The sequence below is a fragment of the Argiope bruennichi genome, chromosome 4 (genome assembly GCF_947563725.1).
Source record: "Argiope bruennichi chromosome 4, qqArgBrue1.1, whole genome shotgun sequence".
NCBI classification, from domain to species: Eukaryota; Metazoa; Arthropoda; class Arachnida; order Araneae; family Araneidae; genus Argiope; species Argiope bruennichi.
In genome coordinates this window covers 124,091,238-124,118,649 of record NC_079154.1, presented here as the reverse complement: position 1 = coordinate 124,118,649, position 27,412 = coordinate 124,091,238, and the positions used below count along the sequence as shown (strand labels likewise).

Genomic DNA, 27,412 nt, shown 5'->3' with positions numbered 1-27,412 from the left:
GAGCTCAATGTTTAATGAGTTTCGATATTTTAGACTTTATATATTTCTGATGTGCGACCTGCACGTGAAAGTCAAGACAGACCATGACTTAATTCTTATAAATGTTAAAGGGATAGTCTTAAGACATATGACCTTTTTTTAGACTATGGTAATATACTGTAATAATGTTTCTATTTTTATGATTTTAGGTCATTTCCGGTCAGTATGTGTGCCCAGCGACCTTCAACGGGAGTCCCATGGTGGAACTCGACGTCATTGGAATTCCTGTTGATTGCAATCGTTACAAGACTAAAATAGTACAAAGAAATTCTCTTAACCCCATATGGAATGAAGTATTCAACTTTCGGGTAAGTGTGTTTTCTTTAAATAGTCTCTCTGAAAGCCCACCATAAAGACGTCAATTCTTCAACTCGCTTGCACGAAAAGAGTCGCCCCAATATGTCACTTCTATAACTGCTCGAATGTAGAAAGTCGTTCTATGCGTATTATCTAAAAATTTGTAGAAACGTAGAAAATTTTTATTGAAAATTATACAAACTCCGATGTAGAAAATTATCCGTGTTTACGATAATGACCGTTTTACGAAAATTCAGATGTTAGATATTCAATAAGTTTGTGGTGAAAGCTTATAAGCCAGTTAACAACTACGCTGCACGAGCAATTGCTTTTGTATCATGGTCATGTTACTAGACTGAAACCACAAGGTCCCAGGTTCTATCCTCGTGCATCCCAATCCGGCACAAGTTTTAAAAAATGCTTCTTCTTAATATGGTATCGGGGAATGATTCTAAAAATGAGAGAAATGAATTATTATATTCACTTATCAATAGTGTACATTTTTATAAATTTATTAATGCTGACTTATATTTAGCATTTGTATGTTTACAAGAGAGGAATCAGAAATTTTTCATTATGAATTTTTAAGATCCATCAGAACTCACGGCACAGAAGGTCATCCCCCTAGGAAAGTTGAAATAAGATTCCGCGCTTACTTTTTGCACATCTCTAACATTTATTTTCAATAAAACTTATGGCCGTTCATAATTATTAAAGTTCCTAAAGCTGGCCTCATATACTCATTATCAATTGAAGCACTCTTGCTTTAACATTTTATTTAATCTTTAATAGTTTTCCTCACTTTATTTAGGCAAAGTGAGATCGTTTGACAGTGTGTTTTTATTATTTCCTACTTAAAAAATATATCACTTGTTAAGTATCAGATTGAGATTTTTCGTCACTATTTGTTGCAGGTTACTTTCGTTGATCTGGCTTTCATTCGGTTCTCTGTGATGGATATGGGCAACAATCATCTCACGGCACAGAGGGTCATCCCCCTAGGAAAGTTGAAACAAGGTAAAATACATAATTCTCGATTTTAATCTCTTCTTTTGTGTACGTAGTGTAATATATTATGAGTACGGCCTTTTGGGAATTTTGAAACACTATTTGAAGATTGTCTATGGTTATAGTCTATGTATTTTCTGTAGGTGGTTCAAGGTTTCACTTTCTACCGCGTTACTGGTACCAGACAACCAATAACGAGGTAGAAAATGTGATCTTGAACCGCCTACAGAAAATACACAGACTATAGTTCAGTCTCAGAATGGGAGAAGCTCCCAATTTTAAGAAGTTTATAATACGCAAATTATTATAACGTGATGTAAGTTAGTATCGGAAACAGAGAGCTTTTTGTGGAGTATTGAATATCTAAAAAGATGTGTGCAGATTACTGGGAGCATTAATTCATGGGTGGAAGAAAGTACAACATCTGTTAGTCACAATATGTGAGAGAAACACTAATTTGGTACAAGAAATTACTGCGCCTGTTACGAACGCTTTAGCTAAACATAGTGGAATATAGTAAACACTTATAACGGTTATTTCAAGGTATATACACGTCTACGACCTGTTCTCGTGCATGTCTTTGTCAGTGAATGACTTCATGGATTTTATTTATTATGAGCCGGTTTAAATCCACGAATCAGCGAAGCTACAAAAGCAACAGTTAAATAAGCGTGATTATCTAATTATATTTTTAATCCTCAATACAGAGCTAGAGATAACTCTCATATTAGTCATGGTCATAATTTAATGTAGCTTAAAGCTTCATGACAATTTGTGTTAATATAGTGAGCATATAAAATTCTGTATATAAGCTACTGATTTGAATATCTGCATTAACTAATATCTTATTGATAGTGCATTGAATGAAAATGGGAAGGCCACGGTGGCCTGGTGGCTTGTGAGCCGTAGGGTTTCAGGTTCGTGACCCGATCCCACCGAAGAATCGTCGTGTAAGAGGCTCTATTGCACTTTAAATCCGTCAGAACAAACGTCCTCCCGCTGGTGTGGTGCGGTGTGGAGAGGGGGTGCCAGTTCAGGTGTCGTCCTCGTCATCTGACCGCGGTTCAAAATGACGAGGTCCGTCGCAAAATATCCCTAGTGTTGCTTTACAATATAACGTTAATATAACTAAACTAAACTTGAATGAAAATGGGACATCTTGGAAGAATGTCTCATCGTACAGAATGGTTCTTGAAGCAATATACCAATTAGTGAATGAAAATATGTTGTTTGTTGGCAAGTCTCGCTGCACTTAATTGTTTTGTATACATAAATATGTGTATGTTTTGTTTACTGTTCGAGTTTCTTCTTCATGTATATACACAAATAAGTAAAAAAAATTTGGAAATTAATTTGTAGCTTTGTCACCTTATGTATGTTACGGTAAATGTAATAAAATGTTGATTGTGTATAATTACTGGTAAATGTAATAAAGTGGTGATTCTGTATAATTACCGGTAAATGTAATAAAATGTTGATTGTGTATAATTACTGGTAATTTGAAATGGTGACTAAAATGGTGACTGTGTATAATTACTGGTAATGTGAAATGGTGACTGTGTATAATTACCGGTAATTATGAATCGGTGTTGGTTATTCATATCATCAATAAGTTAGTGGTGATTATGAACAATCATCGATAACTATCCATAATCATTGGATTAATCGCATTTACCGTAATATTTATACTTAATATGCATCTTATCCCATATCCAAGAAATTTAGTTGTCTTAACTTGTTTTCCTTACTGTTTAGTTCAAGCTATAAATTTTCAAAATCAGAAAAGTCACGTTTTCTTTTTTGATATTTCTTAAACGTATTCATCGTGAACGAATATTTGTAACATTCTTACGGTGCATGTCCTTCTTTAAAGTGCATTGTTATTCGAATCTTATAATGCATGATTATTTTCACGACGGTCTTAATGTTTAAAATGCTAATCAAGGCAGTTTCTTCAGGGTACAGACACGTTAGGCTGAGAAACGCACAGAATCAACCATTGCCTTTGTCCACTCTGTTTATCCATTCCGTGTGGGAGGAGGAAGGTTTGGAAGTGTCCGACAGCAGTGATCCTTCGGCCAGCCCCACTGTGGGCAAAGACTGCGTCAAGACGGAGGTGAGCACTTTTATATCTAAATCAATATATGCATTCTGGCTCAGAATATTCATTTTCGGAACATTTGCTTGAATGAAGAATCAATAAGATGTCTGTCTGCCAGGGAAAAAATAGAGAATACTGCGAATTTCCATCCAAGGTCATTCATTTCTTTTCACTCACAGGTCATTCTTTTGAAATTAGTTGCAGGAAGGCTCTTCTGATTTAATCAAAATGATCGTTTATGAAAAGTAACAAATTTGTGAGAAATATCTTTCAAGAAGCTCGCCGTAATAGTGAAATTAATTGTTTAGCTCAATAAATTCATCATCATCTTAAAAATATATTTCATTGGGTATCACTTTTCTTCATTTAAGAGGCAAACACATGGTTCTTATGTATTAGTTTGAATTTCATATTCTGAAAAAAAATATTTACTGTTGAAAGCAATAAAGTTGGAGTAACTAAAAATATAAGTGTCGTCGCAATTTTCCTTATTTAATTAAAATAAAATAAAAATATTTTTTAAACGATGGAAAAAACCGGATTGGCGAGAAAAGCGTCTCTATTTTAACGTTACGGTGTCAATTAATGGACAAACTTCTTCATTATAGTCTAAGATAAAGTGTTAAAACTTTTCTCTGTTATATAGTATGTATGATCTATTGTTTAATCTTTAAAAGAATTGATTTTCTAATCATTCGTGGAAATCTTTGCAGTTGGGGAGCCTGCCCGTGAAGCGAAGGATGTTCTTCCTGGTTGTCCACGGAGTGGTGCCTGATGAGCCGAACACCATTCTTAAGATCACTCAGGAAAGTACAACGAGAGATGTCATTGCGCAGGTAAGGGCATTCGATTGGTTCACTTCATATATTCATATTTTAAATAATGTACATTAACAAATTTAGACCTCTGGATTTCAGTATTTTGGTAGACCTGGAAACTAATGGGTTTATTAAAAAAATAAATAGTCATTTTTAAAACTTTTTATAAATAGTTGGTTTCGTAACAATATGTTAAATATTGTTACGAAATTTCTGGGTTCGTTTGGATAGTGGAAGTTATATGGTGTGGAGAACGCTCAATCAGCAGGCGGCAGTAGAAAATAAAACAACGACGTTTATTTACACGAAGGCACACAGGACAGCACAAAGACGACAACTATATACAGCTCAGAGAAGACAATTATTTCAGCCGAGACGTGCACACAACAAGACTCTACTGCAGACAGTAGCACACAGCTTAGTTCAGCACTAGCTTGACTCCGTCGCTGCTCTGCTAATCTCTGGAAGATTCGTTTTTCAACGTCGATTCCGACTTCCACCGGCAGCTGCAGACTGCTTCCTTTTATAGGTCTCAGGAGGCGGGGCTAGAAGCCTCTCAGCCAATCAGGAACTTTCAAGGCGTAACTCGGTTCCTACTGGACGGGTCGGGAAAATTCTCTATGTTTCGGGTATAATCTATTTTGGCGCCAAAGTTGCCAAATAGTCGCAAAGTTTGTCGCCAGGCTCTGGGACCTCCGACGCGACACCCGGACTCCGTCCAATACAGATGACTGTAAAACAGTCTTTCTGATGATGGAACCAACTATGCTGGGAAGCAGCATAACATATTCGTAACAATATGCTTGTTGTCTTCACATTTTTCATTTCATTTTGGCTGATGGCACTAAATTAATAATAGGCCATATTTGACTTACACATAAGTATTTGTTGGTGGGAGAATTCGCCCCTCAATGTATCGTATACCAATGTCCAAAGTCAGTTAACCATATTCTGTCGTAATTAGGGTTGCTTGTATTTGTTGTGACTCCAATTATTGCAACAATTAATTTAGAAAAACAATTTTATTTACAATTTAACTAAAGAAATTAAACATTTGATTTTACTACGAGCTTCACTGAGGCAGTGCGCACGAGAGCGTTCCGAAAAGAAGGAGAGAAAATTGCTTTTTTAGAAGTATACCCGGATGATGAGCCGCGCGGCAATTACGTCACACACAGCCTCAACGGAGCCTGTAGTTTACAGATATCTGATAGGATTTATGATAGATATATATGATTTATGATAGGCATTCACTACATTCTAATAGATTGCCTACATTTTATTCAAAAACGCATCGTTGCTTTCAGTCTTCCTGTATCATTTTAAAAGAAATTCTTCACAAAGTTAATCATCCAAATCTTTTCTTTCTTAAAAGTGATTCGTTTTTAATATTTGATCTATTTTTTTGCAAAAAAAAATTCAAAAGATTTTATAGCTATTTTTCACCACATAAAAGGTGATAAATCATGACATTTGACAGGATTTTATTTATAAACTTATAAAACAAATTTTTAATCCATACTATACGTTTGGTGTATCATCATCAAGAATGATCTTTGTCCCACTAAACTCCACTAATTCAAGCTGAAGTTCTTTCATTAGATTTGAACTTTTAAAATTATATATATGTGTATATATTGCATATCTTTAGTTCAGGTGCTTTTTAATTTTTAATAAAGAGGATATTGTGATTCAATAATAAAGTTTTTATATTTAATTTGCAAAAATTAATTTTTGGCAACCAGGGGCGATATAAAAATGATATCCTTTATTCTCAGGCCCTGAGTAAGAGCAACAACTCCGATTCGGTGGATGACTACGTCCTTATCGAAGAAGTACAGCAAGGATGGGAAAAGAAGTCTTCTGACAGACGAATCATCCGACGTTTCCTGGACTTCAACGAAAGGCCTCTCGAAGCTCAGGCGCAGTGGCAGGGAGAAGGCAAATTCATCCTCAAAAAGCTGGCAGATGTAAGTTTTCTGCTGATTTGCTCTCAGTCGTTCTGGTATGTGAATGCAGAAGAATATCCAATAACAACGCTGAGTACGTGCAAAAAGAAAACTTGATTCGAAAAACGGAAATTACGATTAAGATTATTGCAAAACGATATTTTATTTGCATATTGAAATCATAAGAGCGCAGTAAAACTGCAAATTTTAAATGTCATATCGATATTTCTACTGTCCAGTCGTGCAGGATTAAAAAGAGGACATGTAACTAGGCATTTTCAGGAGAAGAGCCTATTGCCTGATTATTTCCTTGATCTAAGGATTTGTGATGCGCGAGGATAGAACCTGGGACCTGTGGTTCGCAATCCAGTAACATGACCACGATACAAAAGCAATTGCTCGGGTAGCAGAGCTTTTAACTGGCTTATAAGCTATTCACCACAAATTATTTAGAAAAAAAAAAGGAAAAAATGCATAAGAATAAAAAAAATTTAAAAAAAGAAGAAACTTGAAATGCATAAAGTTTATGATTCACCTTTATTATTAAAGACTTTTTTTTTTCATGATCAGTAAATTAAGTATTCCAAACAATATTCATGTTTTATTTATTTAATATAGATTAACTTATATTATAATATCCATTCTGTGAAAATTAAATATTATGATTTTGTTTTGAAACATAATTTCATCCGTTTTGAGCACTAAAAATAATAGTTTAAAGTTATAATAAGTTAATCAAAAGTTTTTCTGTTTGATGAAAATCCTTAAAATGTATCTTGATGAATTCAACTTTTTAAGAAAGTTTAACTTACTTACTTATAACTTACATTTGTTCTTGATTTATTAATTTTAAGAATTTTTAATAAATGCAGCGCTTATCGAAGTCATTGTCAAAAACTATTAGGTTTCCTGTTATTTCAAACACATACATGCTTATATGCATCCACATAGAATTATTGATAAAAAAGATTACATAAGATTATGGAATGATCTTATTGTAAGTCAGTTGAGAGTCTCAATTTATTGCTGATTTAGGGACTCTCATTCAAAACCGCATTAAAAGATATTAATTTTTTTAATTTTTAACACGATAAAAAGCATTTAAATATTGTAAAATTATAAAAGAATACTTCAAGTACTTAAATATTTTTTTTCTCTTTACTATTTCTAAGTTTTAGAAGTAATTGCCTAGTTACTCCGACTAAATAGAGATCTGAGTATCTGCGATTACATATTTATTAATTTTTGCTCTTAAACAAGTAATAGTTCCACAAAGATTCTTGTACCACTTTAAAAGATAAAGGCCTTCGAATGTTTTATTTTATTAAAAAAAATTACAACTTGTAAAAATGTTTAAACTTTAAATTAATTTGTATTATTGCAAATTTGCCCCTAACTCACCATAGATAAATGAAATCTTTAATTAATCATATGAATTTATATGCTTTAATTATTGTCTTTTTCTAAGAAAATAAAATCCCCCTCTCCTAGCAGATACGTCCCGCCGTTACGATGAAGGTACTTCGAGCCCTCAACCTTTCTATACCATCAGGAATGAGAAAACGCTCTTACTTATTTGCTTACACATATCCATATATTTGCTTACATTGCAATGGAATGTACTTATGAAAGAAATAATAATATCTAAAGCCATGATATTGCAATTAAATCTTCTCACAGAAAGTATATAGCATGCGATTTTCAAAACACACAACTTTAGTTACATTTCTTTCAAATGGTGATTTATGATCCGAAGTTACATAATTTTTAAAAAAGAAAATTTGCAAAATCTAACCAATTATTTTATGTATATAACAAATCATAAGAAATGCTATCTTATCTGTATTGTACTACTCACACAAAATTATTCAATCCCATTTTCAAGCGTATTCAATTATTGTAAAGCGTTATCTTTATAAATATGTTTCTATGTAAATATTTTACTTCGTTGAAAACTGTTAAGTGAATCTAATTAATGAAAATACTGATGCACACTAATTATTATCAATTGTATAAATAAGAGTATCAGTAAACACAGATGATGTATCTCCACTGATTTTTTTAGGACCCAAGTACCAGAGCGTGGATTACTACCATTCGAGGTACTATCAACAAGTCAAAGGTGAGTTTTGTTTAATATTTTACACACACACTCACAATATTATCGCAAATAATTCCATATTAACTATTTTTGGTACTTGTAACTAATCAGATCTCATGGCATTGATTTCGAGTATCCAGAGCAACGATTGTTGTTGTAGGGACCATTTCTGATGAATCACAAAATAAAATTGCCCTAAACTTTCAGTGAGTTTCATGTGGTTATGAGTCAATGGTTAAGGAGTTATAAATAGTGCCCGAAGAAAAGTAATAGCACTCTTTTTCTTAACCTATTTGGCTTTACAAAACTAAATAAGGACATTACTAGTATGTCTTCGCAAAGTCCACAAAACGAACTTTTAGAAGATCTATATCTCTGTTCCTCATCTCTTATTTAATGTTATGATAAGCTGATTTAATGTAAGAAAAACCATAAAATTATTAAAATAAAATTTATATTTTAAAATAATTTTCTATATAAATCACCTGGTTTTATATGCAGAGAAAATTAATCTGTCTATCGAAAATTGTTGCTGACTTAACAGCGATAAACGGCATTAGAGTCATAATTTGTTATCTTTCTCGTCATATCTGGATTTAAAAACAAGATTTTAAAAAAACATTTATATTTTCACTTTATTTAATCCCCATTAAGGTACATCTTTAGACAGAATTGATTTTATTTCATAATTGCTTCCATTTGGTAGTAAATCCCATTGTAAAGCATTGAAAATACTTGTGCCAAGTTTTAGAACAATTTTCTTCCTTATAAGATTGTAGATTACAGGGCTAGGAGAATCGCCTTCAGGTGGATTTGGGAAGAGGGGGAAGTTAAGCTAAAAATCTAGTGAGAAGCTTGCACTTAACGAAAGATAAAATATCGTCCATTTCGCAGGCAGGCGGGAGGGCTAACGCGTCAATTTCTTCAATCTCAAAAGCTTTTATCTTCATTAAGATAATGACAGGCTCGATAGCGCTAAAACAAGAGACGATCGCTCGGCTTAAATCGCTGACAGTTATCTGCCAGCGGGCTTGTAAAGTGCCATAAGTCACAACACAACAACATTATTGCTATATAATGGGATCTATCATTATTTTGGAATGAACGAATCTCAGCAGAATGAACTAATTGCTACCATTATACAGAAAATGATCCTGTATACTGTTCGAATTGTGTAAAATTCTTGATTCCTTCTTTTTTGCATTTCTTCTCCAAATTCTGATCTTCTAGTTTCTGATTTCAGGCTGGCAAACTTTTATAGCGCATCTATATGACTTGTATAAATAGTTTTAATTTTTCCTGTGCTTTCAGTCTTCAACCAGATATAACATCCATTAATCTACAGATGTAACATAACAAACAATATACACTTTCGTCCTTCTTCCATGCATTTTAAGAAGAATGTGCTTTCTTTCTACGTTTCAATTATTAGAATTAATTCTTTTATATTCTTGTCACATAATAACAGATAAAAAAATTCATGCTTGACGAAAAATTTACTTTTTTAAATGCAGAAGCCGATGGATGTGAACGGAGGTGAGTTGAGAGGGTGGACAGATGGAGAAGAGGCTTTTCTGGTGTGCGTCTACAATGTAGCCCCCGACCAACCCTACGCTGTCCTCAAAGCTCCCACCTCTAGCACTGCTCAGGACATCGTAGCACAGGTGGATACTTTTTCTATCCAATCTATTCTATACCATATTAAAATGAAATGAGAAGAGGAAGAGTTTAAATTTCTGGTAATCGGGTACACGTGTAGACCCAATTACCTTCTAGTTCCGTGCATAAACATTTTGTACTCTGAAAAGTAATTCGATTGCATAACAAGTTTATTGCTCCAAAAATATATATACAGGGTGATCAAGAAATAACAGGAGGTGTTCGGAACCCTATAGCGTGTTATTTACTGAACAAAATATAACAAAATTTGGCCACCATACACATTAAAGTATGCGGTTTCGATTTATGAGAAAAAGAAATTAGTACCAAAAAACACCGATAGGAGAAATCCTGGCGCTGCTATCGAAAACTTTATTATGTAATTTGCTTATACGGATACTTTGTGACATGATATCGAAGATAAATAGAAGGGTTGCGGGAATTTATATCCTTCTACAAGAATTCGCCGGTCGATTGCGTTGTCACTACGTGAACGCGACTTATTAGTCAAGCTGTTTTATCAGCGGGATGAAAATGCCAGTGCTGCTCTTCGTGAATACCGGCGGTTAAAACAGTTACGTATAGGACCGATGACCATAACTAACTTACGAAGAATTTTTAAAAGATTTGAAACAGGAATTCTTAGTGTGCAACCAGGCCGAGGACATAAAGTTATCAAGTAGGAACAAGTTGAAGTTGCAACTGCCGTTATGGATCAAGCGATAGCTAATAAGCAGGTTATCAACAGTGCGCATTCAATATCACCACAAAAGATACCCCGTTCTCGACGATGCAGAAGATATTGCGTAAGATCCTAAAAAATTTATCCGTATAAGATAACACCCATTAACTGATGACATTGATCTGAATCTTGGCTATTTCTGGTTGTGAGACGATCCTGGTTCACTTGAAAGGCGTTGTGTATCAAGGACATGTTCCTGACATTCCTACTTAAAAAAAATAATAATAACGTTACATGTCAGACGAATAAATGCCAACATGCTGCGAGCCACCGTCGAAAACCTCGTGCACCGCATGCAATTATTGGAACATCTAGTTAGTGGTCACCTTGATCCAAATTTGTAAGTTGCTATAATAAATGTTTTTCATTGGTATTTACAGTATTGCTATTTACTGTTTCCATTGGCAGTTATGTATTCTTTTTGCACATATTATGCGCTTGCAGTGCCAAGATTTCCTCTATCGGCGTTTCTTGGTACTAATTTTTTTTTTTTTTTTTTTTTTTTTTTTTTTTTGATAAATCAAAACCGCATATTTTATTGTGTATGGTGACCAAATTTTGTTATATTACACGCTACAGAGCTACGAAGGGTCTTATTTCTTAATTACCCAGTTTATATTATTTCTTGAAGTTTAATTTCCCTAAAAAATTAATTTAATCTTCTTACAGCTCTGTAGGTGTTTTTAACTATCAAAACAAAAATAAATAAATAAAAGATCAAACACCACGGTCATAAATAAAACCTCCCTGTCTTGAATGGTGCTTGAAACAAGCCTTCTGAATGTAAAATATTAAAATATCTCTCACTTAGTATGATATTAATACAATATTAAATAAATTTTTTGTGTGCATGTTACTACTGTTTATATATATATATATATATAAGCGAATTTTAAAAATAAAATAAAGATATCCAGAACGAACCAAGCTTATAATATTATTATGTATCGATAATTCCGAATTAGAGGTTGGAATCTCCATTAATTTTTAAACATACCTCCAGGCTCTGATCAAAGCCCGTCGGATGGAGGATCCGAGCAAGTTCGTGCTAGTGGAGGAAGTGGAGTTCTCGCCGTCCGGCAGGCAACGAGGCAGGACGCTACATGACAATGAAAACGTTTTCCTGGTGCAGCAGAAGTGGAAGGCTAAAGGGTGGTTCGAGATGAGAGAAAAGGACCAAGTAAGTGAATATTTTCTTTCGAATTCAGGTAGGGGAATGAAGTAAGAAAAATCCAAGGTTAGAAACTCTTGATTTTTATCTATAAAGTCAAAATACCTATGAAGTCTTAATTTGTTTTAGTTACATTTCAAGCAATAACGTATTTAAACATTAATTGCTTGTGCTTTAGCAAAATTCTGCAAAAATGTCTTATTTATTGATCGCCTATTCATCTGTTTTCAATAAGTTTATTCATTAATTTTTTTATAAGGTGAGAGAAGGGAATGTTGACAACAGAAATAATGAATAAGATTAAAGAGAACCTGATACAATGATATCGATGTTATTTATAAGCAGAAATATTGAAATGCTTACATAATTTTTTTTATCCTTCACATAGTTATTTCATAAATATTTTCGAATACATCTTACATTTTGTTTAATAACTTTTCCAATCTAATATTAAGTCTTTTTATTATGACTTTTATCGAGTAATACATTTAATGACACTTTCTGGAATAAATATTGGTTATAAATTATAGTGAAAATGTTTTGCCGCTATAACTATTAAAATATCATTAGAATGCCCTTTCTTTTCTTTTCACTGTAAATTTTACATTTCTGCTCTTCACAATATTTTTGCAGTAAATGTTTTAACAATTTCTCCTGTAATATTTTTCTATTTAACTTTAAAATGATAAATAAAGTGAAGGTTACATTCTGCTAACACGCTCTGTTATTTATTTCTCTAAAGATTAAAAGGATGAGTTGCATATTCACTTATTTCATTTTTAATAAAAAGATAAAAGCATTGCGTGAATATTTTTATACATCCGAACAAAAATATTTTGAAAAAAAAAATAGAATCCTGTTTTTTTGTTTTTCGAAATTGAAGTTTACAGGTTTAAGACGTGATCCATCAAAAATTCATCATACATAAGAATCTGAAACTTTCTTCTCGCTAGTGTGAAAGTTTATGGAAGGTCCTGCCGATGCGTTTATCATCCTCGTCATTTAACTGCAGTCCAAAATGTCATTCTGATAGTTACGTTAATATCTCTTTTTGGAGTTAAATTAACTATCAATTCAAAATAAGTGTATCTGGTTTCCTTGTGATTTTCTCCCTATTTTTGCTTTTTATTAATTAGATCATAGTTGTCAAACAAACATAGCTGAATTTCTGAATCATTGTTCTGTTCCCTTATGTGCACTTGTAATAACAAATATTAATTTTCATTTCGTTTTTCTTTCAGACAAAATGTGATAGAAAAAGTAAAAAGACATCCGCTTTAAGAAGATTTGGGTATTCTTCAAAAAGTAAGATCATTTTTTTTCAATTGGTTTCATTTATAATTCCCTGTATGTACTTGAACGTACTGTTCATTGTATACATAAACATTCCTATTGGAGACTAGTCCCATGATATCATAACGCAGTTGTCGGTTCATCTATCTCCTAACTTTTGAGGTACTGCAAATTCATTTTTTGTTCAACTATTTGATAAATCATACAGATATTAAATAGAATCAGATAAATAGAATAGAATTCTTCTTTAGATTTCAAATATGGAATTAAATCCGGCGATTAACTATTTGACGAAACATAGAAAATAAGTTGAATTTCAGGCCAACAATGTAAACCAGCAAATCTGCATTTCTTCTGATAGTTTCTGCTGCATTTTTTGATTCTTGAATTTAAATTTTTGAACCTTTAGTCAGATGCATAGCCATGCTATGTTTCTCCTTTATGAAAACCGAAAAAAAGGGGGGGGGGAAGAATAACCATATTTATTTTGTTAGTCTTGTTGTAATTCTCTGAAAAGTAGAGATGCTCTCTTCGGATTTCTAAATCCAATTCGGAATGCATATTCTGACTCATTTGATTTATCCATGATAAATCTAATTCAAAGCACCAGATGTGAATTCATCAACATTCAATTAATTAATTTTTACTTTTAGTTCGTTACTTTTGCGCTCATTGTTAACACTTGCATCCCCCATCTAAAACTTTTTTTCCAAGAAAAGCTCTCTTTCAGTTGTGCCTTTTTACTCCACCAGGTGGCGACGGCAGCAGCCGCAGCTCGTGGCGCCAGGTGCACAGCGAGGGCGAAGACGAGACGCGCGAAAGCACTGTGATGAAAATCAAAAGACTCTCCCTCAAGAAACTGAAAACGTGGAGATGACATATCATGAGACTCATCTGCTGTGGAAGATGCTTATTTTTGAACGCTTCTGTATATGGATTCCAGCTAACAGTTCCTAAACAATGAGTTGTTTCCGTTTCATCCCCATCATTTTCATTTCCGCACTGCAGCAAGGAACCTCGAAGCACGGTGCACACAGTATTTACACTACCAAAGAAATACTTAAGGATTTAGAGACATTGTACAGACAAAGTTTATATATATACACACATATATTTATACACATTTGCACGGTTAATTATACGATGTAAAAGCACAAATGTGATTTTTAATTGTGCACAACTTTTTAGCTTGGTTAGGTTATTTGCTGAGCATTTAGTTTTTCAATGTAAATGATTCGAAAAAGCAAGCGAAGAATACCTCAAACTTTTGTTTAGATACGAAAAATTATCTCTATATATAAGTGTTCAATAAATTAAAATAATGTTCTTTCTTCTTTTCTAATATTCTGACATAATTAATCAGAATGTCCTATGTTTTTTTTTATTAATCAATGTTCTGTTATATTAATTGCTTAATGTTTCTTAATATGGGAAAAAAAAGTGCGATACATGGATAGTGAATTAAAATTACGCACAATCAAAGATTATCAGATTCCCTGCAGGGTTCCCAATTCTTTTCAGTATCAATTGTTCACAATTGCACTTTCATGTTATATGTAGATATTTCTTTTTGAAGCATGTTCTCATCACTACATTTCTGGAAGCTTTTGTCTGTCTGTATAGCTAGACTTTAATATATATTAAGCAAATAAATTTACTAACAAATGCACCTAAATACTTTTCAATTAATTTTACCAAAAAGAAATATATACCTGATTAAATTTGTTATAAAATATGTTATTAAAAAAACTGTGAATTTTAGCTAAATAATTTATTTAAAAAAATCTTTGTAATAAGCATCTGAGAAATTTTTTTTATTCATAATGCAATATTAGTAGTTCAATTATGTGTCAATAATTGCACAAAAAAATAAGTGAGGTTATATTATAACAAAGAAAGGTGAGTGTTAAAATTTAAAAGAAAAATATTTGTTTATATATTTAAGAAAACAGAAAAATGTGAATTCTTATTTCCTATGAAAGCTTTTTTTCTTTCACTTTCATCCATAATTCTCTGACATGTAATGAATAATAAATCTTCAGACGAATGCAAAATCAAGCAAATGTTCAATTAGTCATAAAGTCAAATCATTAAGCCAGACCAACACTATTACGTGCCAATAATACAACATGAAAGAAAAAAAATTTAAGATCATGAAAATGATTATCATCATAAAAAAAATTATTGCAATTACTTCTAATACGATCATCTACTGTCAGTTTCATAATTTACTAACTTTTGGGAACCTTGCATATCAAATAAAATGGAAGTGTGTTTATTTTCCAGAAAAATTACAGCCCTGTTATAAAGGATTTTGTATGATTAAAACCATTATTAATATCATCAGCAACATGGCTAAGAGTTGAAGTTGCACAACTCAGGTGAAAGTAGCAGCTATTTGAACAGAGCTTTCAGTGCCTCTAATGAAATGAAGAGCAAGATTAGGATTGTAAGAATTAGAAATGTGTTAAGCTTTTTATACAGCTTTGAATTAATTTTTTCACAATGTTTTCTGCAGAATATATTCGAATTTTTCTTGCAGAACAATGTGATTGAATCTTGTTAACTTGCAAATTTTGAGAACCCAATTTAGAAATTTTGTGTTTGCTTTTGATTTAAAAAAAAAAAAAAAGATTCAAAATTTGGAGTAATCTTTATGAATATTTAATTAAAATTTACACTTTTAATTCAATCCTTTTTCCAAAATTTCATGCAACAGAAAATATGAATTATTTTTACATAAGAATTTGGCACTATAAATTGGTGAGAAAACTTATTTGGGTTTATATTGAAAAAAGTAATAAAATGAATATCTGTTAATAGTATATTGATAAATTTTTTGTTTATTAATATGAATTATGTGTAATTGCAGAAAAAAAGTTGATTTTTAGCTATGATAGCACTGTCTTTTATTTAAAGGAAAATTCTTGACAGCAGTAATCCTACAGAAGGATACAGCTGTATTGTTACACATTCAAAAGTATAGATTTTAAAAAGTCTATAAATAGTATAGAAGGTTATTAATCAACATTTTATATTTTTATTTTTAGTATACAAATAAAATAGTGTTTTAAAAATACTTAATTAATATAAAATGGATAGTTTTGACACAGCATATTTCATTTTTTAATTTAATTCATTACAGTAACAGTCATCTTAACAATTTTATATGAAATTTGTTTGCACTTTTTAAAAATAGTGATTTAAAAAAAAAAAATTATTGTTCATTTTTCTACTTGAATTTCACAGGGTATTTTTCTTAAAAATTCAACAAGTTAACAAGGTTTAACTATCATATTACTCAAACTGTTACTTAAATTTTTTAAAAGTGTATATATTAAATATTCTAACAACATATGTGCAGATATAATAGTATACATAGCTGGTATATTTGCAAAAATTCTATTTTATCTCTCTTAAACAATCAGTATAAATTTAGAATGAGATATTACAAAGTACTATTAAAATTTTAATAAAATTGTCTTTCCATATCATATAATGTAAATCAATAGAGATATCGAGTTTTATAAGAGCTGAATATCTCACCAAGAGATTTGTACTGGATATTTCTCGATTCAAAGTAGATTTGGCCAAATGAAATTTTTATCTGCTTTTACTAAAAATAGAAATTAGGTGGTAGAAAGTGTGTAAGTCTGGTAGCCAAAATTAGTTTAAAAGCTATATTTATACACACTAGATATCAGCACTCTGAATCTGAAGCCTAGAATCAGCTATGCAAAGCTTTAGTTAGTTACCTTTCTTCCAAACTCAGATGATAGATTAACTGCCACATATTAAATCCATGAATATAATTATTCAAAGTGACCTGTTTTTATACACGATATTTGTGACTCTATTATAACAAAAAAAAAAATTAATGTATAATGCCAATATAGTGAAAGCTTATTGCCAAATGAACTCGGTGCAAAATGGTTGTACAGTTTTAAAGCACAAATACAAAATATATACCTGCTCAGGTGTGTAAAATTAATTTTAATTGGTTAAATCCTAATATTCATGCAGTTATGTAAAAATTCATGTTCATCTTATGCTGTTTCCTATGAATAACCTGTCATAACTTTATTAAAGTTATCCATTCAAATTTTATGTTGATTATATACAGATAATTTTGCTAACTGTTAAACAAAATTTATAATGTTATTGACATATTGGGGTAATTAATGTTAAACTAACCCGATTTGTGAAAATTGTTTCTTTTAGTACATTGAGCTTTTCATATAAGTGTGGCACAAAGCATGTTTGCATCAGTGTGATCTAGTAAAAACAATTTTGTTATCCATATTTATTCATGTTTTGTAATATTAAAAATCCAAATTTAATCACAAAATATTGATGTACAAAATTACAACCCATGTATAGCATGAAGTTCATAATGAATAATATATTTTATTATGAAATGGGTTTAAAACAATTAAAGCAAAACTGTATAGCAAAGATCACGTTTTTACTGTACTTTGTTAAATGTGAAATTCTTTTAATGTATATAAATATTGTATGCAAATATCATAAGAATTGTATATTAATACTCTGTATATTGATATGAAAATAAATAAATTTAAATGAAATTATCTGTATCACTACCTCTCCCACCCACCCCTTCCTCTCATTCAAAAATAAAAGTAATTATTATTCTATTCTTCTTAAACTGAAAATTGCAGTGAGGATATGTGAAGAATAATTAGGCGCATATATCTTTCAAGTGACATAAATTGTAATACTCTTAACTATTTCTTAGGAAAAAATACAACTGTATTACACTGTTATATCAATATTCTCAAAATTTCCCACGCAGTAGATCAGTAAATAGTTTAGAATTGTGAATTTTTCATGGTTCATTTTGATTCCAAACAATAGATGAATAATTAATATACAGTTAGTTGTCATTAAAAAGATTTCTTACAATTGAATTATAAATTAGTATGCTGATTTTCCATGATACAAAAATAAACAATTCTAGAATTCTTCAAACTTTTTCATGAATCCCCAAAAAACAGATAGCAAATTACTGTAAAAAAAAATACCTGGATGAATACATAAAAAACTATATATGTATGTACAGATATGTGTTAGAAAATTTTATACTTATTTCTGGCTATGGTGAAATAATATAAGTTTTAGTAACTAACTATGAAAGTAAATATCCTGACAGTAATAACTATAACTTGATGCCTTCATAGAATTAACATTATGACAATGATTAAACTAATAAGAGTAAAGCATATAAGTAGATTCCTAATATGACTAAAGCACAAATACCAATGTATAAACAAGATTTTATTTATCACTTGTGTATGTACAGAGGAAACAATCAAAATATCACTCAGTTGTTACTGACAGAACAAAACACAAGTTAATACTCATTCAGAAAGGCACCACTTACATAATAATAAAGAAAACAAAACAAACACAGTAATAAGTCAAGGATCCAGATATTGAAATAATTTTTAATGGTCTAACTAGGGAGGAAATTATATAAAGAGAGATTCTGGACAAATAGAAAAATAAATATTATTAAAATGCTAACCTAAAACATTTTGCAATATATAAACATAATCTTAAGGGGTTTCATTTTGACTATATTGGAAAATATTAATGTTACCTTTAGAAAATTATTTACTCATATAAATTTTTACTAATGATCAAAATATACACTGATGTGGCATTACATTAAGAATTATTTTCAAACAACAGAAATCAATGTAGCTTTGAGAGGAGAGTTTTGATAGTATAATAATATTGAAACTAAAAAAAAATATACTACTGTAGTTTGCATTTATACAAACAAGAAGTGCAAATGATCATATGGCTATTTCCCATTCTAAAATCACTGATGTGCAAATTAAAATTGTTAGAGATATCTAAATGACATTTTTGAAATATAGTCATGGAAAACAGTTTTCAATTGCCCTATCTAATGGCAATATTTAAGGCAAAGTCAACATATTGACTACTTAATTCATTATAAAAATAATGTACTTTATGTTTGATAAATCAAGAATGCCTTTGGTCTCATTATTCAAATAACAGAAAGTCTTAATCCATTCCCAATATCTGGTTAGTTATAAACTAAATTACAGCTTTTGCCAAAGCTAGTTGATTCCAATACTAATGATTAGTAAACTAAAGCATTATACAATTAGAATTGTCAAAAAGATATTGCTATCATTTTTTCCCCTTCAAATTACATAACAAATGTCAAGAATTCCAAATATATGGAGTTAGTAGAATTTATTTTACTTCCATTATATTCTATTTGAAACAATAATATTATTACCTTATCCTGAATTATTTAGTTTTAGATTTCAATGCTTATTTAATGGTAGATTTTAATGTAATGGCACAAAGTTGCTGTATCACAGATATATTTTGCAAATACTCTTTAGCATAACATATTTAGTATGATTTTTTTAATAGTATTGCTGATGCTACATTAAATATCTGTTTTACTTTGAATTAAGTATGAATTTAAAATATTTAGTTTCAAATTCGAAAATTTATACACAAAAATAATTTGTGTATTCAACATAAAAATAATTCATGTATTCAACATTTTAATTTAGTTTCTTGATTTTTTTCCCCCTCACAAAATATTGAACATGAAAAAACCCATTATTTTAAAAGTTAAATTTACTAGACAAAAAAAAAAAAAAAAAAAAAAGGAGAGAGAGAGAGAGAGAGAGAAAAGACTGTTTTCTTCAATATACTAATGGCATAAAATCATTGAATTCAACATGTTAATTTGTACAAAAAATACAGTGTTAAAAAAAATAATTACTTATCAATATCATTAACTGCATCAACATAAGATTATACAAAATACTTATGTTTTTCCCATTATATAAAAACTAAAGTAATAAAAGAAATGATTAACAATATTTTTAAAAAATTAACAAATCCTAATCACACAGAGCTAAGAGCTTTCACATGAGTGAGTAATTAAAAGTTCTGAACATGGAAGCTTTTATTCTTCCATTAATATTTAACTGATCAATTTAATTAATTAAAATTGTACTTCACTACATGATAAATTAAAAGAGGTTCTTATTCAAAACAGAAATACATATTGAATGTAAGTATCTTTTAAGGTATCTATTAATCTACAGTAGGAAAATATCAATTAAATAAGACATAAATTACAAAATGGAAAAATAAGATCATTTAAGAATGCAGTACAATAAATTAAGGGAATCACTGACTTAAGAAAGCAAAATTTCAATATTGGAATGCATGCAGAAGCAAAATATGATTTTTTTCATTTTCAAGAAAAAAAAAAGACTTTTTAGTTTCAAAAAAAGAGGAAACAATATGCTTATCAACTGAGTATATTTAATTAGCTTTGCAATAAAGTTTTCTTGTAAAAGTTGAAAAACAAATTAAATCATTTTGAAATTATGAGATTTAAAATTCTCTACACAAAACAATTCAAGCTCCCATTTTTCAGTTAATCTATAGATAAATCTTTCCATAATTAGTCATTAAAAGCCAGTTTCATGAGTAAAATGTATGTATTGTACAAATCTGATTTGGGCCTTGCTTACATGAACTCAGGAACCAAGTTCCTCTGTAACCTTATTGAGCAATGCATCACACGTTTTCTTAGCATCTCCCAACAACATAGCTGTGTTCTCCTTATAGAAGATAGGGTTATCAACAGCTGCATATCCAACACCTAAACTGCGTTTCATCACAATCACCTAAAAACAACATTCTTTTTTAAAAAAATGTCAAAAATACGCTTTTTGCATTTAGTATCTTTAGACTGAGGGTTTTTTTTTTAATGCAGCAAATTATATTCAAAATAATTATATTTAGAATGAAGAATAATCTTTTCCTATTAGTTACCTTCGAAATTATATATTTATATTATTCTTCAGGCATAAAAATTTACATTTTCTACCGATCATTATATTTTTATTTTAATATTTATAAATTCCCTGAAATAGAAGTAGTTATATATAAGTTTCTATCTTCTATATTTAACTTCCTAAACAAATGTATACATGATACTACATTCACAAGTAAAAAAATCATGTGCCAAGTTTAAAGAATTTGTTAAGCAATTATAAAATTAAGGTCAGAATTATGACATAGATTTAAAAAAAAACAGCACATATGGGAAAAAATAATAAAAAAATAGACTGAACTGTTTCAAGAAATAGTACCGTTTTCAAATATTACATAAATAAGTTCATTTTTCTTCATTTAATTCAAAATGATTTGTTACAAATAAACTATAAACTTGGTTGAAAATTTAAAATAAAAATTATTTAACTTTTCAACAATTCATGTTTTTTTCTTTTGCAATTTTTTTTAAACAATTAGAGGTAATGATTCATGAAACTTCAGCTCAAATTATTAACTATTTCATAAGACAAGAAAAAGTTGCAAGTTGGTAATTAACAATTATTTAATTGGAAATGTATCATAAAATTAACATAACAGTGTTAACTTCTCCTTACCTGCTTTGCAAGCCAGACTTTGAGAACTGGCATTCCAGCAATAATAGAATTTGGATCTTCCTCAGCAGCCGAATTCACAGTGTCATTAGCTCCAATCACCAGCACTAAATCAGTTTCCTTAAAATCATCATTGATTTCATCCATTTCCAAGACCATATCATATGGAACACCAGCCTCCGCTAATAAGACATTTAGTTGGCCAGGCATACGCCCTAAAAACACATAAAATCAAATCATTCAAACAACATTTCTAAGAGTTAATGGAAGAAATTTAAAGTCCCCCCCCCCTCTTTTCAATATAAAATACACCTTCCTTTACTGCAACTTTTATCTTATTTAGATAAAAGTTGTTGAAAGCTCAAATGTTGGCAAGAAATATTGCTTTTCTAACACTGAAACAATTTAAATGCTAAAGAGTATCATCCATTGCCATTACAAAAATGTTGGTGGGAAGTCACAAATTTTATAAAATGAATCAGATTAAGATCCAAATATTAACTGCTGGCAAACTAATTGGAAAATACTGTACTAAAAAAATTAAATTGAACTAAGATAATTATTTTTCAGGCTTTATTCAATTTGGAATCAGCTTAACATTGTAAAAATAGATTAAAATTATCAATCACCATGTAGACAAAAATAATAATTATTATCAAATTAAAAATTTACAAATGATTATTTCAATTTTTTAACTTTTATTAGCTTTGGGGTGTTTTGAAAACATTTATTTCCTTTATCAAACACAATTACTAATAAGACATTTATAAAGAGAAGAAATGAAATAAAGCCATTACTTTTCCTGTTCAATAAACTTACCAGCAACAGGGTGAATTCCAAAACGAACTTTCTTTCCTTTGTCAGTTAGTGTCTTCACCATTTCTGCCAAAGGATATTGCGCCTTAGCAACACACAGACCATAGCCTGGCGTAATAATGATGCTCTTGGCATCATTGATTAATTGAACAGCTTGGGAAACATCCACTTCTGTGTGTGTTCCTGTCACTGCCATTGGCTTACCAGTGCCTGTACTAGAAGTTCCATAGCCACCCAAGATGACATTGGGTAATGACCTATTCATTGCCTAAACCAGATCAATATTTGAAATTTCAAATATAATGCAAACCATTAAAAAAAAGATCACAGCAAATAATGCATAAAGTAAAATATAACCACTTATATCCTTTCCAATAACCAGACAGTATAAATTCTAACAATACACCAATAGACTAAAAAAAATTACAAATTCTCCCCCTCTTTTTTTTAATTTTTATTTATTTTTTATCACCGATTTCTTTTAATAGTAATAATAAAATTACTGCAAGAAATTAAATACTATCAGAAAATCATGGAAATATTAACTTATCGAAATAAGAAATTAAATACTATCAAGTTAAAGAAAAAGTCATTTCCTCCCCTTCAACCAGGAATCAAGAATCAAAAAGAATGGCCCAAAAATGGATGCAACTTCCAAATTTTTTTTAAAAAATGATAAGCAATACATAAAATTACTATTTAAATTCATATAATAACTATTCAGAGAATAAATGAATTCATTAATTTGAATCATATGAATGGATATTTGTTGGAATTATGGTAAAAATATAGTTAGGACAACAACAACAAAAAAAAACACTGAAGTCTACACATAATCTAGATAGATTTCTTTTTATAAATTTTTTTAAGTATACTGTTATAATTGCAACAGCAACTACAATTGACAATGAAAAGTAGCCACAAAAATAAAATGAAGTCATAAAATGATTCATATGTTCAATAACAAGAGCGATTTCAATGGCATGTATGACTAGCAATTACTCGACAACAATGCTCAGTATTTTAATCACTTCCATAATTAAAATTTTAAAACAGTTCAATTACTGATTAAAGTTCTTTGCATTAATTCCACAATATATGTTGTAGTATAAATATAAAAATAGTATAATTATAAATATATAATAAAATATATTTTAATGAAAATTTTCACAACAAAAACTTCCATAATATTACTTCAAATCCTTTTCTTTAATAAATCATAAATTAATTGCTCTAATCAAAAACTTATGTTTTTATAAATGAATATAAAAGCATTCATATTCATTTATTATTACAAATAATGCTAGACATAAGTTGCTAATTTACAGACAAAATACTCCAGTCAATAATAACCATCTGTCTATTATAATTAAACAACAAAAATTAATTATTAATTTCAAAATTGTAACATCGATTATTACAATATTAATAAAAAGAATTGGTTTAGATGAACCAGTCCTGCCTTATGTGCATAAAAAAGTTTTAAAAGCTTCTTTTGCAAAATTTTGAGGCCTATAATTTTTTCCAACTCTTGCCTGAATTATTATTATTATTATTTGGCTTGTTAACTCCTCATATTTAAAAGCAATTGGTTTAACATTTCAAAATTACATATTATTTGCAATTACTTATTACTTCAAAATTACTTGCAATGAGCCTTTGTTCTCTTATATTCCCCAATAGACAATCTTTATTGATTGTCAATTCTCTCTTAACATTATAGTTAATATGGAAAACATGATCGTTTTTAACAATGATATAACATCATTGCAATTTTGCAAGGGTAGATCAAACCAAAATTTTTACCCCCCCCCTCTTTTTTTTTTTTTTTGTGAAGTAAAAATTGATCTTTCCGAAAGTTCTATTAAGGCTGTTGTTAGACACATTTATCAACTTATTACTCTTCTTATTATAATGAAATTCCAAAAAATTACCATATCCCTGAAAGAAAGCTGTCTCAGATTGCCACTTCAATTATTGTTTTGGCAACTTTAGGCTTGGATGGTAAGAAATAATTGCATGAAATCGTCAATCTCTCATCGGTTTGGCACAAAATCCTCTCATCAGTATTTTGCCCTGATTTTTAGATATTTTTTACGAATTCTCTTAATATTGTAAATCAATAAAATTCCCTGATTTCTAGGTTATGCTGCCATCTTTGAGAACAAAATAAAGGAGAAAAAAAAATATTTTTGTTTTGCAAGACTATCAAGAAATAAACTTACCTTGCACATAATATAAGACAGAATGGCACCAGAAGAACCAATAAGAGCTCCCACAATGGTCATGAGATTGTTGTTTAACATAAAGCCTTCAGCACAAAGTGCCCAGCCAGAATAGCTGTTCAAAACAGTAATGACAACAGGCATATCAGCACCTACACAAAGCAAACACAATGAGAAGGAATTTAATTTTGTTTGAAAAAATATTTGCTCACCAAGTGCAAAATAAATAGACTGTATTTATCTTCATCCCCCAAATAAAGGTGAAAAAAATTAATTTACCTAAATATTTATAAGTAAAAGTAATTTTTAAAAGTTCTGTAGGAATTGATTAAAAGTGCCTAATAATTATTTATTAAGAAGTTATTACTTATCATTTAGTAATGATTTTTTTAGCAAATTTAAATTACATGCATTTAATACAACAGTTTTAGAAGTCCATCTTCGTGGTAGTAAAGTTTGGGAATTTATAAAATCACATGAATAGAAATAAAATCTATTCCAAAGTTCTTGCCTTAGAAAAATTCTTAAAATATATTATACCAAATAAAATTTCAAGTACATTCAATTGTATATTAAAACTTCTACCAAACTTATTTATTGAAAATTAAAAAATGGCACTGGATTTGAACTGGACAAATAATGCTGCCAAATAGTAATTGTGCAGATATGGATAGCTAATTAAGAGTAGATTGTGCTCAGAAAGTAGCATTAGATTGGATTAAATGGTATGCAAGCATTGTGTAAAGAGAAATTATGAAAAATGTTTTGTTTGTGCATTTAACTTCCAGATCTGGGTTACTACAAAATATTTTGATAAAAAAAAGTGGTGTCATAGATGGAAACATTTAGAAAGCTTTGCTCAATAAGTACTTCAATAATTTATTATAAACCTTTTAATAAACAATATTGACCATTCAGTCTCAATTTATTTACAAGTTAAAGGCTATATTTCACATTTTTTTTTTTTTTCAATTTATTGTAAAAATAATGAAAGTAAGCTAATGTAATAGTACATTAAGTGCAAAAAAAAAAAATGTTATATGCTTTTCAAATTATGCTTGAAATGAAGGGAAAAAATATCCGATCACGTTTCTAGAATTTCAATAATTAAATCTGTACCATTTAATCAAATTTGAAACATGAATTTATTGTACATAAAATCAGCTAGAATTTGATAAAAATTAAAGATAATTCAGATGTAGAGTGAAGTATCCCACATGAATTTAAGTAGACCACTGAATATATATCACAATTGTATATGATATTTATAGGAACTTGTTATTTAATGGATTATTAAATTATATACCATTAATAAATTTATAAAAAACAAAAACAAAAAATATTACATATAGATATTTGTTATAAATTTGGATTCCCTTATACTAATTACTACTTTAAAAATTGTTATCAATTAACATTGCTAATTTATTTTATACATTGTATCTAACCTACTGGGTATCTATGAGTAAAACCCAGGATGCAGACATTAAAAATCTTGCAATACATAACTTGCATAAATTTTAAGGCTACTTTTTTCCTCAATAAAAATGAATATAAATTGACTGTAAAAAATAAATATATAACTATACCAAGAGACACTAAAAACTCTTTACAAAAAGAAATTGTACCTCCAATAGCAGCAGTGAGGGTCACTCCCATGATCATGGAGAGAGCACTGGTTGCTCCTAAGCAGCTGAGACCAGCTACATTACTACTAGACATAAGGTAATAGGCCATTGCACCCACATTGGCTCCCAATAGACCAAGGTTAAGAGCATGACGGCCAGGCAGCAGGAGAGGAGCAGAGTTCAAGAGACCTATAAAATAGAAATTCCTTCTTAATTAAATTAAAAAATAACTGAATGCATTAAAACGTTGTATTCCAAAGAAAGTAGTTTCAATATTTATGCCTCTAATATTTATTTATTTTTAAATGAATATCATATAAACACAATATGATTAAATACAACAATTTTTTAAATAATTTTTTTACATAAAAACTGCAAGTTAAATAAAAAAAACTAAACTCAAAAACTTTAGTAAATAAACTCACTTTTGGTAAAATTATTACCAAAAAAGGTAAAGCTGGAGAACAAGTCAATAAGGTAACTATATCCATTTTGGTAAAATCTAATATACATCTTTTAAAGTGGTAGATAGAACAAAAATTTTAATTAAAAGAAATTGTAGTTTACTTAATTTTAAAAACAATTAAATTAGCTTTTTAAGAAATACAATGTTAAGCAGAAAAAATAACATAAAAATTGTGTCACTGATCCAACTAAAAAAACTAGTTTTTAAAATTAGGCCACAATATCTTTAAATACCATTAACGCAAATACATTATTTATCTCAGATTCACATCAGCACCCTATATAAGAACAAAATACAATATTTTATTCCCTACATCATTTCTTTTTCCTTTGTTTCTTCATATAGATTCAAAACCACATTAACCTCAGCTTTTGTGCCTTTTAAAGAACATTCTCTAATTAGTTCCTTTCTTTCTCTTTTGTGTTCTTTCACTTTCAACTTATGAGGACTGCTTTAATTAATTGTGACTGTTTTCCGAGCTATTTCTGCAATTCAAGATAACAGCCCACTTGATTTAAGCAATCCAATTTAGGTAACTGTTTATGATATTTATTTATTTATATATTGTTTATTCAGGCAACTGTTGAGCAATAATAAAAATTGCTTCATACTTTAAATTAAA

At 29.8% G+C, this 27,412-nt stretch overlaps 2 protein-coding genes across 5 annotated transcripts in view; one reads left to right on the top strand and one right to left on the bottom strand.

Moving 5' to 3' along the window:
- The window catches only part of LOC129965402 (1-phosphatidylinositol 4,5-bisphosphate phosphodiesterase epsilon-1-like), a 365,955-nt gene extending 348,221 nt beyond the window's left edge, over positions 1-17,734 (top strand). For both annotated transcript variants that reach the window (XM_056079248.1, XM_056079249.1), the window contains exons 38-47: positions 189-347; positions 1,251-1,353; positions 3,303-3,460; positions 4,159-4,281; positions 6,042-6,233; positions 8,278-8,334; positions 9,828-9,977; positions 11,718-11,894; positions 13,127-13,190; positions 13,931-17,734. In XM_056079248.1, the coding sequence (XP_055935223.1) occupies positions 189-347; positions 1,251-1,353; positions 3,303-3,460; positions 4,159-4,281; positions 6,042-6,233; positions 8,278-8,334; positions 9,828-9,977; positions 11,718-11,894; positions 13,127-13,190; positions 13,931-14,055 (1,308 nt within the window). In that variant the 3' untranslated portion in view covers positions 14,056-17,734. The remainder of the gene's footprint in view (positions 1-188; positions 348-1,250; positions 1,354-3,302; positions 3,461-4,158; positions 4,282-6,041; positions 6,234-8,277; positions 8,335-9,827; positions 9,978-11,717; positions 11,895-13,126; positions 13,191-13,930) is intronic.
- Positions 17,735-18,460: 726 nt separating this feature from the next.
- The window catches only part of LOC129965789 (NAD(P) transhydrogenase, mitochondrial-like), a 33,134-nt gene continuing 24,182 nt past the window's right edge, over positions 18,461-27,412 (bottom strand). For all 3 annotated transcript variants that reach the window (XM_056079972.1, XM_056079973.1, XM_056079971.1), the window contains exons 12-16: positions 26,325-26,513; positions 24,697-24,848; positions 22,475-22,739; positions 21,659-21,870; positions 18,461-20,893 (exon numbers count right to left, since the gene is read on the bottom strand). In XM_056079972.1, the coding sequence (XP_055935947.1) occupies positions 20,744-20,893; positions 21,659-21,870; positions 22,475-22,739; positions 24,697-24,848; positions 26,325-26,513 (968 nt within the window). In that variant the 3' untranslated portion in view covers positions 18,461-20,743. The remainder of the gene's footprint in view (positions 20,894-21,658; positions 21,871-22,474; positions 22,740-24,696; positions 24,849-26,324; positions 26,514-27,412) is intronic.